Source organism: Lampetra fluviatilis, chromosome 13 (assembly GCF_964198595.1).
Source record: "Lampetra fluviatilis chromosome 13, kcLamFluv1.1, whole genome shotgun sequence".
NCBI classification, from domain to species: Eukaryota; Metazoa; Chordata; class Hyperoartia; order Petromyzontiformes; family Petromyzontidae; genus Lampetra; species Lampetra fluviatilis.
Window position 1 is genome coordinate 14361706 of NC_136287.1, and position 13103 is coordinate 14374808.

General features: G+C 47.4%; 1 protein-coding gene across 4 annotated transcripts in view; it reads left to right on the forward strand.

Annotated features, from left to right (window-relative positions):
• LOC144935571 (E3 ubiquitin-protein ligase NEDD4-like) overlaps positions 1–9361 on the forward strand; it is a 99533-nt gene extending 90172 nt beyond the window's left edge. For all 4 annotated transcript variants that reach the window (XM_078862369.1, XM_078862370.1, XM_078862368.1 and 1 more), the window contains 7 exons: positions 1857–1930; positions 3358–3418; positions 3571–3630; positions 5490–5597; positions 7325–7421; positions 8185–8257; positions 8679–9361. In XM_078862369.1, the coding sequence (XP_078718495.1) occupies positions 1857–1930; positions 3358–3418; positions 3571–3630; positions 5490–5597; positions 7325–7421; positions 8185–8257; positions 8679–8781 (576 nt within the window). In that variant the 3' untranslated portion in view covers positions 8782–9361. The remainder of the gene's footprint in view (positions 1–1856; positions 1931–3357; positions 3419–3570; positions 3631–5489; positions 5598–7324; positions 7422–8184; positions 8258–8678) is intronic.
• Positions 9362–13103: the final 3742 nt, after the last annotated feature.

Genomic DNA, 13103 nt, shown 5'->3' on the forward strand with positions numbered 1-13103 from the left:
GTTGACGTGCCGCACAGCGCTAGGAGGTTTACTGCCCCGGAATCAGTTGTTATAGAAATTATCGTGCACCGATTGAAAACTTTGTTCTTTCGGGCACAATGGTCTGTCACCTTTATCAAATTCAGGAGGAGAAAATAACTCCCATCCCGCTGTTGTCTGCCTCTTTATTTCGTCACGTAGATTGCCATGTTCCCCTCTGTAATTTATCTGTCAGGATTATACCAGTGGCTTGAAATTGATACGGTAGTGACATTATTGCCATCAATCTCAAGGCTTATAATATAACTGTAGTATAGTACAAAACCTTTCATGTAATGGCCTAGATTTGAAAATGTATTATGTTACCAGGTCAGTGTGTTAATTTTAAAAGTGATTAAATATACATTAGAGCATTTTAACATGCAGTGTAATTCCAAAATTAAGAAAGGCTAATATTTCCGTAGAATTATTTGTTTTAATCGTTGGCAACATACTTCAACATTACGGTTGCAAAATGCATCAAACGAAGAAACACCTTGAAGTGAAATATTACATTTCCAGTAGCTGCATTGTGAAATTCATAACACATTCACAGTGCTTTGATGTTTAGTTTTCAAAGGTTCGGTTACCACACCAATAAACCACCCTCCATAAAGGCTGATAATAATGGTGCCATTATCTTTATTGATACTTCAAATAATTCAGCAACGCTTCGTTTAGAATGACAGTAGCACTGACGTAAATCAACAGGGAGTCGTGATAATGGTCAGGGCAGTGACAAGAGAATGGACAATCTTGATTTGAAGCTTTCGTGACTGCAGGAATCCATACTCTTTGATTCTTTCGGTAAAGTCACGTAGGTAGAAAATAAAAATAAATCCCGACGTTTCTGGCGCAACACAAGCGTCCGTCATCTGCCTCGGCAGCAGACCATGCTTTCCCACCTGATGATGGACGCTTGTGTTGTGCCAGAAACGTCGTGATTTATTTCATTTTATACCTACGTGACTTTACCAAAAGGACCAAAGAGTATATAATGGACAAAGTTAAATGTGGACGTATTAGTGACCGCAATTATTATTTGAAATCCAGTAACGATGATATCTTGAAATATTTTTTTACGTATATTTCTAATGGTTTCTCGATATAAATAAGTTTTAGTCTTGATGAACAAAAGTTCCAATAATGAGGCATGTTTTAGTAACTCATCCTGTACTTCTAAACTCTGGAGTAGATTAACGAAGTGCTACTTTGTGAAAGTCCCCAGTGTTCATACTATGGAGAGGGCTGGTTCCTGCCATCATATTGACACGTGCATCTTCATTGGGCACCGTCTCCTTTCCTATGCACATTGGTGTGAGAGAACATAGAACGGGGTTGTACGAATCTGCATGGAGTCCACACGCTGTGGTCTTGATGGAAAGCACTTTGAACGTTGAGAGGAGTTGGCGGCGTGGCTTTGACGTGCGCAGGCCGTGCATCTGTACCAGGGCCTTTGGGCCGGAGGGGCGCAGGCACTGGGCCAGAGTGCGAGGAAATTGAACGAGAGGGGGGGGGGGTGGTCCCATTTAATTCCTTCTATCAGGGTCCATGCTAACCAGAATGCACCACGAATAGCCTCATTGCAGGTGTACATCTGAATCTCAGTGCACTGGGCGCTTTAACGGATCATGGAATTTGAGCACCTTTTGTGACTTTAAAAAAGTCGCTGCTCGCTTAAGTGACTCAACAGTCGACTCCGCGGTGCTTGCCGGCACCGAGCTACCGATGGAAATGAGAGCGCGTCCCCCAAGGCACGGGGGAAGTGATTCGCTTCACGGATGTAGACCTGGCGTTAATAACCATTTGTTTGTGTTGGCCTGCCTTCTTTTTTGCAGACTCACCTGGTGGAGCTGAAGCCAAACGGTTCTGAAATTCTGGTGACCAATGAAAACAAAAAGGAGTACATTGAGTGAGTGTTGAATTACCGCGCGCATTCCTTCCCTTGCCTGGGCATGCAGGGCCAGTGGAAGGCTGTGAATGCACCAACTCGGCTTCACAAAGCCCCATTGATTTTATTTTTTAGGGTTGCAGAAATTGTGGAAACAGAACAACGTATTATTATAGTGTCTGAATTAACTTGTGCCCAAAAAACGTTATGATCCATGAAAGAAAATCGACCTTGTAAACAGGTCCAGTGATTTTACAGGCCTCGTAACTGCTGATGGAATATTGATGACCTACTTATGATATTTTTTTGTTTAAAATTCCATTCTGGACCATCTTGGGTGTTTGAACCTTAATCGTGTAAATCTGCCTGAACTTTGGAGCACTTCGAAATAAGCCACTTTGAAATAATCAAGAACAAGCAAACAGACGTTGTAACAGAACGTCTCCTCGTGCCGTCTTTCTCGTTTATACGTTTGCTTGTGCTTTAAATTGGATCTCGATCAACGTGTAACGTATGCCTTCCCGTTATTGTTCTCTTGACTGCCTTTCTATCCATAAAATAAATATGCCCATTGTTTCTGTGCAGTCTTGATCTGCAGCTGCATTTAGATGCTATATAAATCCCAATTGCATTGTATACAGGAATATGTTGCTAAAGCTTGAACCCTAATTATAGGCAATACAATAATAGGAAACAATTCTAGAAATTGTCCACTTTTTTCAATCCCCGCTATAATAATCCGTCACTTCAGCAGATATGACGCATGAGGCTCCTCCACCCAGTCTCCACCCCCCTCCCAGTCTCCCTCCTGATTCCTGCTGCCTCTGTAATGCTCCAATTGTTGTTTGTGGTGTGCCGGCAACAGGGCACGCACGTGCTGTGCAATGCTTTGTTATTGTTGCTGGTGTGTTGTTACTCTAACTGCACTATCAGGTAACATTCCAGGTTGTTGTTTAATTGTGCACAAGTAAAGGGGGGGATGTCTGCCGGTGCGTAATGCTGAGCACTCCGGAGGTGATCGGGTTAGGTTCGATCTCCTGGGGCAGCCGGTCAAACAACGGTACGAGGTTCTTAAAATCCCTCTTCCCCTGCCTCCGTCCTGTCAGCAGTGTAGATGGGCACAGCAAAGTTAAGTCGGATCAGCAGGTTGCGTGCAGCGGGTAAAGTGTGGGTACTCCAACATTTTCCAAGAAGTCGGGCCGGCGTGGGAGAGTCGGCCAGAATACCTTGGAGAGGGCTCTCAACATTTGCACTCTCGCCCTGTGTCTTTGGCCAGCAGTGGCACAAGCAAACGCTCACACAGGGCTGCCAGCCATTCATTTCTTGACCCAACAGAGGCCAAAATATGCATGGTGGCGCGAATGTGCGGCTCTGCGCCATGTGTTGTGCTTTAAAGTGTGTGTGATTGCGCGTGTGTGTGTGTGTGCGTGTGTGCAACTGCATTCCAGGTTGGTCATCCAGTGGAGGTTTGTGGAACGAGTTCAGAAGCAAATAAATGCCTTCATGGAGGTTGGTCTCTCACTAACGACTACACCCATGATGTTAAACATTCACAGTCGTCACACAGGGTGTTTTCAATGACATTCAATGGTCGCACGTTTCTGTTCTTATTCGTGAAACGCTGTAAATTGTGAGTATAATTGTGTTGTGTCTGTGTCTAGGGCTTCTCAGAGCTCATTCCCATGGACCTCATCAAGATTTTTGACGAAAATGAGCTCGAGGTAGGAGTGAGATGTGTGTTTGGGTACACTTCCAAAAACCTTTTTAGACTCCAACCTCGAACTCGGAGTGCAACAAACAACAACAACCTGCAGTGTGTGTTGCTGGCACTTGGCAGCATTTGCGACTTTTCAATGTACTCCTCGTGCACGAGGTCAGGGCGTGCACATGGCTCAAACGAACAATGGGGCGGCACTCAAGTCCATTGCCGGCCCTGAGCCAGTGGTGGAAATTCCACATTCCTATGGCAGGGAAGCCATTGTGTCTGTAGGATGCCCCCACTTTTGACTTCTCACAAAATAGTACTCTTTTTTTTATCAATTCAAAAGGCTTAATGTGGTGAGTTAACACGTGATCGGGATTTGAGTCAAACACTTAACTAATAGTGCCACTTCCCCCACCCACACACAATCATGCATCGTCCAGTCGTAAACCTTATCACGTGGTCACGACCTGCCGCATGCTTCACACGGCACGTTTATATGAAGGATTTGAACCACGATGCTCGACACCAACCGTGCTCGTGTTCTACCCCGGGCCACTGTCGCTCGCTCATCGTGGCAGCGCTGGGCCATTACGCTCGCACTATATTCTTTAAATGCTTCGTCTTCCTCGGCAATCGTATTTAATTTTCATGAGCAGCAGCTCGTATGAAAGCTCTTAACCTTATTATAATGCATACTAATGCCTTGTAGATACCCACTTAGATATTACATTTGTGTCTAATTGAATGATATCAAGGTCACCGGGTGAATGAGCGCTACTTGGACGAGAATGAGTAGTCTGTGGTCGTCGTAAAAAACAAAAAATCACTTCACATTTGTGCGTAGCCAACGGTGCTAATTTAATTCCAAGTGCATCATTCACAGGGTTTGGTCAATCCACTGCTGGATGAAGGCCTCCCCACGCCATTGTTGATCTTGGTGGTTGTTTGATGACCACGCATCAACCACGCTGCTCCATGCGGCTTTGTGAACTGGGAGCCCAGGATTGGGTCGGATACCGCCCGCCACTCATATTAGCCATGGAACAGGAATCTAACTCGGGTAGCCAGGTTCATTGTGCGGTGTGCTAACTGCTGCACCACCGTTACATCCAATTTTTAAAATACAAGTGCCGTAATTTAAGCACAATATATAGGATTGTATCTGTTGTGCATAGGGAGTGAGATGGACTGCAGCGTCGCAGAACCGTGAAGGATGGCGACGGTGTGCAGAGTCTTCAATTTAAGCAGTAAAAATGCAATAGCTGATGGTGATCATGTGAGTGTGAGCACTTTTATGAAATAAGGTTAGTGGAGGAGATGGGACAAATGTAATCACCTTGGCTCTGTGTCTCCACGGGAGCACTCGTCGGCTTGGCCGATCGCGTATCGAGGGGACGCTTTTGTGCCGAAGGTGGGATTATTATGGTGGGGTTTTGAACGAGTGGACAACTTCACGGTGGTGACATGTTTACTACCTCGCCTGGTATGCAGCAGCTCGGGAGTTTGCGTGTCCCTCCCCGTGGTCGTGTGGGTTTTTTTCCCTCCACATTTAGGAAAATGCGTTTAGACTATTTAGATTATTTTGCTGCTATATCTGTCCAAATGATAGGCCACTGTGGCTATGTCACTTTTGAACAATATGTTAACACCTCGGGATGGGGATGGCTTAGTGTTGTATTTGTATGTCTTGGTGATCTGTTTACCTTTCTTGTACCTTGCACTCCTATTGTGTTTTTGTGATGTTGCTAGTAACGTTCTTACCCCGTGCCCCGACTGGACATCTGTGAAAAGGAGCTTTATAGCTCATCGTATTCCTCCAGTATAAATACAGATTCTGATTCTAATTCCGTCTAACCCTGCTCCGTGTCGCGCCAGCTGCTCATGTGCGGGCTGGGCGACGTGGACGTCAACGACTGGAGGCAGCATACCATCTACAAGAACAGCTACTGTGCCAACCACCCCGTCATCCAGTGGTTCTGGAAGGTGAGAGTCCCAGACGAGTAGAACTGCAATTGCTGTTGTTGCGGTAGATCACTACCCCAATGCGAGCGATGCGGCGCTAACGTATTCTAATTCGCCCCATCAATAATGTTCGCGAGCGCTTAATATAGATGCACTAGAGGGGACATGGTGTTGTTTTTGTACTTGCAACAGGAATGCCGCGCAGCTGAAGAACAGATATTTTGATATAGCGTTGGGCGACGTGTCAATACGAGTCTATGTTTAGAGGCCGGTCCCCGCCACGTTTGTGAGTCGCCCTCTTCAGGCCTTCTATGATGTTGGATGAGGCTGCGTGTAGTGCAGGCTTCCATGCACGATTCTGGCCTAATGAGGCAGTGCTGCCCAGTAGGTGAGACCTCTGTTTGCTGATATCTCACCAAGCTTGCCTGTAAGCTGTGTCACAAAAAATTACGACAAAACGTGTTGCCTCGAAACGCCAGCATCACCGAGGATGCTCCAAGTTGAACATTGTACTGCACTTGTTTTAATCATGAAGGTACTCTTCCTGCATGAAATGCAGGAGAAGCACTTTTGAAAATGTCCGCCATACTTACGCAAGACATATAATCTGAGATGCATATATCACTAAGGCGGGGAAAGAAATCCAGTCTAAAGAAGATGAATTTTACATTTGGGAGATGGGGAGCTTTGTATAACATTGTGCAGACCCCGGCACCCGCGTGAACGGCATCTCCGGTCCGTGCGGGCGCAGTGCCCCCTACTGAGGCTGCCGCGCACAGCACCGTGGTCCCGGGTTTCGCTGGTGGCCGCAAAGATTCGGGTAGATTTTCTTTATTTCAAAAGGAATGGGCCCAATGAGCCATGAGCCATGAGCCTCTACAGTATTTCATGGGCATCTCGCGACTGTGTGCGGATGTTACACGGTACAGATCTTGGTGACGTTATAGGAACAGGGAACCTAACACAAAGGTAAAAAATATATATATACAAAGCATGGCTACGTTATTCTACGAACCAAAACCAAGGAAGGAGAAAAAAATGTTGTTTAACAAAGCAAAACACAGCCAGTCACGGGAACTCTAAATAAGATCCGTACGGGCGTGGGCTTACGCTTCTCTGCCGATTATTTAAACAATAAAGTCGGGCAGAGTGCCACATCCTGACGAGATATTTCATCTGGGTAATGAACACGTGGTTATGCCCTACTCGATAAAAGTCTTGCCATGAACGTGCGTTTATTGTGCCTGTAGGCAGGAGAAACTATACTACGATATTTCTGCGATTGTTCCAAGAGGTTGGCTGCTTCAGGAGACACTGCTTTGGGACTGCACAGCAGCCCAGTTGTGGCTGGGGCACAGTGCCAAGTGCCGACGCATAGATGTTGAGAGGTCAGCTGTTTGAGCTGGAGGCACAAACAGGACGTGAGATCATTGTCGATGAAAATTAGAACATATCAGCAAACACGGCTCCTGTGGTGCCCCTACCACCCACAGCATGGCAAGCATATGCCCTCCATATAGGAAAGTAATATTTTCCTCCATACAAGAAAGGAAAGTAATGTTTGCAATCTACAAAACTTCAAACTCACGTTGGACAGATTGGCACACGTCATCGGTCTGAAGCTAGAAACACTGTTCTTATTTCAACGACTTGCATTGTTCGAAATTTGCACAGCGAGTGGGAGAAGCACACGAGTGCGTGGCTTTTAGCGTTGGCCGTGCGGACCGTGCGTGCGTGCGTGCGTGCAGGCTGTGCTGCTCATGGACGGGGAGAAGCGAATCCGCCTGTTGCAGTTTGTGACGGGGACGTCTCGAGTGCCCATGAACGGCTTTGCGGAGCTTTACGGTGAGACGCGCGAGCAGGCGGGCACGAGTGTTGCGGGGGCGGGCGCGAGTGTTGCGGGGGCGGGTGTTGCGGGCACGAGTGTTGCGGGGGCGGACGCGAGTGTTACGGGGGCGAGTGTTGCGGGGGCGGACGCGCCGACTGGCGGTGGGGGGGGGGACACGGCTGTGCCCGTCGTCTGGCCCGCATTGCCACCGCTCCCGACAACCAGTCCAGCCACCTTGCCCCCCTTTGGAACTCTCCGCGTAGGCTTTAAAAAGGTTTACCGGTCCAGTTTAAAGTGGGCTCCCTAAACAAACCCTATTTGCTTTCAGCGGTGAGTACGAGCCTGCAGTTCAGGTGATGGCTGTTTCTTGTCTTTGACAAGAAGGTTATGGAATTGGCCTTCAAGAAAACATGGATGACCTTTATCAGGATGGTTTTTTTCATGGGTCCCGGCTCCTCCATTGTGTTGTCAGAGTATCCGGATAAAGTGTACATTTACTTGGTTGGGGAATGGGGAAAGGCCGACAATTCTGTCTAAAAAGATCGACAACCTGCTTGCTACACTTCCCCATATACTTTGACACCACATAGCCCGGCAGGAATGATAATGTCTGGATGAACCACCAACCCTGTTGGCCAAGTGCTCTGATTGTGCTTTGTTCACCATCACACTCGACCAATAAAATTCCGAATAAATACACAAACGCGCGTAACTAACGTGAATATACTCTGTCGACTTCCGATTACATTCCGACGCTGTGCACTCGCGGTTCTCGTTTAGGCTCCAACGGACCTCAGCTGTTCACCATTGAAATGTGGTCGACTTCAGAAAAGCTACCCCGAGCACACACATGGTAAGTCTTCGCCAACGCCAGGACTAGATTTCCACACCTTTACATGGACATTGACGCTCTCATTATCCATCCTCCTCTCATCTGAAGGTGCCCAAGGGATCTGTCAGTGTTCCCATGTCTTCAGTTTAACACGTAGGCTTTCGCGACCAATATTATTTCTTTGTTGATCCCTGATGTTTCGTGGGTAATTCGATCGCCGTACAAGTCCCCTACCAGTTGCTGGAATGTGGCCGGGACGACATGCTCTGCACCTTGGCAAAGAAACAGTGATTGCGTACAGTAGTGGAGCAATGTTATCCGTTGAGCAAAAGTATCGCGTCACGCGAAAACACTTCCTGCATGTCGTGTTGAGGGTGCTCGCACGTCCCCTCTGCTGACTGGGTCCTCGCCGTGCGTCTCTGTCTGGTGATTTGTTCCCCAGTTTTAACCGCTTGGATTTGCCACCGTACGAGTCCTTCGATGACCTTCGGGAGAAGCTGAACATAGCCATCGAGAATGCGCAGGGCTTCGAGGGCGTCGACTAAACTGGTGCCTTCACATCGAGACTGCCAACCCCCCCCCCCCCACCCTTGCAAGGCACCCACTGATAGTCCAGCTCAAAACATTGCAAGATCGTTGGACTCGTCAAGCAACGCTCGCTATCCCAGAGCTGCCACACAACCTTCGCGGGGTGAAGACCACTAGACTATTAGACGTGTACATTGCTTGAAGGAGAAGCCACTTGGAATGTTTTCCAAACTGTCACAGACGTGCCAACATGTCCGTCTAGCCCCCAGGAGCTAATCATGTACAGAAAGGAAGTGGCTTGAGCAATAGCACCGTCCTATTGCTGGAGTAGGAACCCAGTCCTATTGCTAGAGCAGGAGTCCAGTCCAGAGCAATAGCCCAGTCCTATTGCATTTTACCCGGAGGGCTGCTAGAGCAATAGGACTGGGCAATAGGACTATGACCGAGCAATAGGGCAGTCCTCGGTGGAAAGTCACCGATTCTTCCCCTTGCCTCTGCACTGTGTGTGCGTGCGCGCGTATGTGTTTATTCTCGTGAGATGTTATATCTTTGTTGACAAATAAAGGCATAAATATAATAAAGTTGCCCCTTAATGGATTCCGTTTGCTTTGATGTGGTGACAATTCATTTCTGTCACGACCTTCTTGCGTACGTATTTGAGATGAAATTGTGACATTGACAAGGTGTAGTCTAGCTTTGAAGTGGTGGTTTAAGTGCGACGTGTACAATTTTTATTTTGTAACCAAAGTATTCCTTTCACAAAGGATTTCAGAACTTAAAAGGTCAGGTGTAATTTTCATCGGGCGAAGGAAATTATCTTTTTAAAATGTAAATGAAATGTGAATACTGTTTTGCTAGTTGTTTCAGACTGAAATTTGTTGTAATCTGGTCTTTGTTCACTGTTTATATATTCTGGATTGCAAATACGTGAATATAGAATTGGGAGCAGTTTGTATGGCATCCCGTAACAATTCACTCCTGTGAGCTTTAAACGGGGTTTTGCCTGGGGTGTCTGTAAAAATCTCTACACTATAGGCAAAAATGTAATCACCCATAAGTCTTATTAAAGTTCTGTTTACAATAACAGGCTTTTCACGTCTTTCCCATGTCTTCAGTATTTGAAGAACACTGCTGGGAAGTTTGAGTTGTTGTTTAAAAGCATGTAAGGGAAAAAATATATTCGTCAATCCGAACGGTTGTACGTGAACGTAGGGCTCCGTCTTCATATGCGCAGACGGGAGGGCCTGCTGCATCGGTGCGATGGCCTGTGTGGCCGAGGCTGTCACCACTACCCGCTGCTGCCTCCGTTCGGCCTGCCTACACGGCCCCGCTCTGTCCTGTACGTGTGAACAAAGCCTCTCCCTCCGCATGGCGCAGTAACGGCTGCCCTCTCTCAATGAGCAGGCTAAGTTAAACCGCATGTTTGTCAGCGGTTTGCCAAACCGCGTTCCCCTGCTCTGCCAAAATAAGCAGCTTCCGTTGGTAGCGGTATGATATTGCGCGTAAAGTAAGCGATTTTTCAAATTGTAGACCTCTCGCCCTCAATATCCACGTTTTTCATTTTTGCCAGTCAACACCAAAGTGTTACCATGCTCAACCAAGCGTTGGGGCGATACGCCCCTTCCATTGACGGCCCTGAGGGCAGTGCTGAAAATTCCACATTCCCTCGCCGGGAGCTCCTGACGCTAAACCTTTCGCACGTTGAGCAATGTGTGTTTCCCGTGCGCGCTCTGACTGACTGGTAGATGTGTAGCCGTGGTCCATTGCACGGATTATGAGAAGCGGAGCCTGCGTGTCTGGTGCCCTGTGTTTGCTTTCAGCTGCACTGGGGACCTCCAGGCCAGGCCAAAGCATTCCATGTCGCGCAGGCGGCACCGTGCCGACTGCTCCGTGGTGGTTCGGCAGTGAGTGAGTCTTCGTGTTGTACGCCAATGACTGACTGTGTTAATTAGCAGTATTGTAATGGTTCAGGGGTCTTGTTTTATTATTCACGAGGTATATGAAATGATTTTGTTAATAATTCAAACTACTTAACCTTAAAAGTGTTTCTTTGTTTATTTAAATGACTCACCTATGTGAATCTGCCTTAATTTTCAAACCTGTTATCGACAAAAACTGTAATGGATTACAATTTTACATATCGCTACCCGTTGTCGGGTTTGTATGCTGTGCTTGCTGACGATTAAGTGCATGCACTTTCTTACTAATAAAACATACACTGCTTCTGAAAGCCATCGTGGGTCCTTTCTTGACATGCATGACCACTATCACTCCGGACACGTTTGGATGTGCTTAATACATTCCATGTAATTATTATGATTAGGGAGTTGGGATTTTTAACCCAGGAAAGTCTCCCTTAGTCTCGTGCCCCCTGGATCCTGGCGGTGGCACACTGTGGCCGACTCTTGCCAATGACGTCATGGGATCTTTAACGTTCGTTGTGACGCAGACGGCGCCGTATCGTGTAGGGTTAATGCACACACCGCAGTATTGACCAGGGCGGCCGCTGGTAGAGAGCCGTGAAAACCCCGAAAGCGTGCTACCGCTGGGCTCCTTTCGCGCCAAACTTCAGAAATTTTATTTTATTGAGTTACACATGTTGATAGATCGAAACACCTATAAGCAAAATGAGCAGAGGCGCAGGTTGGCATTTCAAAATCTAAAGTTCTCATTTAAATTCCGGATTTTTTTGTGATACCTGTACGTGAAATGTTTACATGTTGAAGCTAACCAAGGCGTTGGGTGGAATATAAAGTCCAGGTGTCGTGCACAATGCTCGCTCGCTCGCTCTCAGGGTGCACACCTTTGTCCACAGAGCAAACTTCGACGTGTCTCGGTCCAATGGCGGAGCCAGGATTTTCAGGTAGAGGGGAAACCCCCCCTCCAGCAATGAAAAATGATAGGAGTTGTTAGTGAGTAAGGAGTTAGTAAGTAAGGAGTTGTCTCTTGCTTTTTATTCGACGCGTGTGTGGCGATGGCGCAGCCATCGATCAAGTTGTCGAATTCGAACCGCGCTGTGTGATCGACATCGCGCTCGCTGAAGCTGTTGATGACTTCAGGGAAGTCGTGTGCTGTATACGCATCTGCGCACAATTCTGAGTCACTTATAACCGCTTTGCCGTTACTTATTGCCAATTATGGACTCAGACTATTCTCCTATCATCTCATAGAGTCCCTGGCACGTAATAATATGCTACACAGTGGCAGTGGGGGTCGCATAATGCCGATTTATTACTAATAACCCCCAATGATCCGATATAAATTAGGGATTTCGATCGGATCATTGGGGGGGGGGGGCACGTGCCACCCCACTGGCTCAGCCAATATCTCGGTCAGCCTCGGACTGCTCGAGCCGTGCAGGAAGCCGCAAGGTCAACAAACACGTTCATCACAACACCACGGGGTCTCAGCCCAAATACATTGCTGCTACATACACGCAGGTGCTCATTCCCAGCCTGGCCGGCTCGAACATCGACAGGGGGGCCACACTGCTCGCTTCAGAACTTCTGATCTGACCCAAACTCGCATGAATACGCACGGCAACAAAAATGTTACTTCTGCAGTGGATATATAATGGATTCCGAATTGATTCCTACAGCATCGACGTACGTGGAGCCATTGCTAATAAAACACGAGGCTGCGTTTGGGCGGATCCAGGCAGATGGGACTGAAAACTGAACAAAAATGAAAATTGTTAGGGTGTGATTGGCCAGTATGGTCCACCCTGAACTCTGCACATGCCAATGGATGATAGCATTGCAGAGCTTTTGTGTGTGATGTCTTGGTGTTATACAGTGGCACATTGTATTTCCTTGCGTATGCTTGCAGCAATATGTTGAGGTGCTAAATGCCGTTGTCGACTACCTGCCAGCTCGCCACGGCGATAGGGCTTCAGCAGAAGAGAATTCGCGTATTGTTTGCCATTCCTCTGCCGTAGAAGTAGCGCAGGCTAAAGTGGCCTCCTCTATTTGGTCCGCAGTTTGGGACGCGTCGCCACAGTCGCCCTCCTGCGGCTCGAGTCTTTAGTGTTCCATTCACGAAGGAGACGTGGGCATCGAGCTGTTGATGTTCTGATGCGCTTGGTGGCTCCACCGCCGGCGTCTTCAAGGTGGTCTCGAGTTGAGATTATTTGTGCCGCTGGTTGTCAGCGTTCTTCCAGTGCCACCTACTGGCGGCCTGGAATGATTCAATCAAATGAAAATATTTGACTGTGTAACCGTTCTGTGTATGAAACACCAGTTCTGGAACACCTCTTTTGGGCGTTACGTGCGGAACGTTTGTCTTTGGATTTCATTTGAAAGACTTGCTTAGAAAACCCCTCGTGAATGTACGCAAGTGG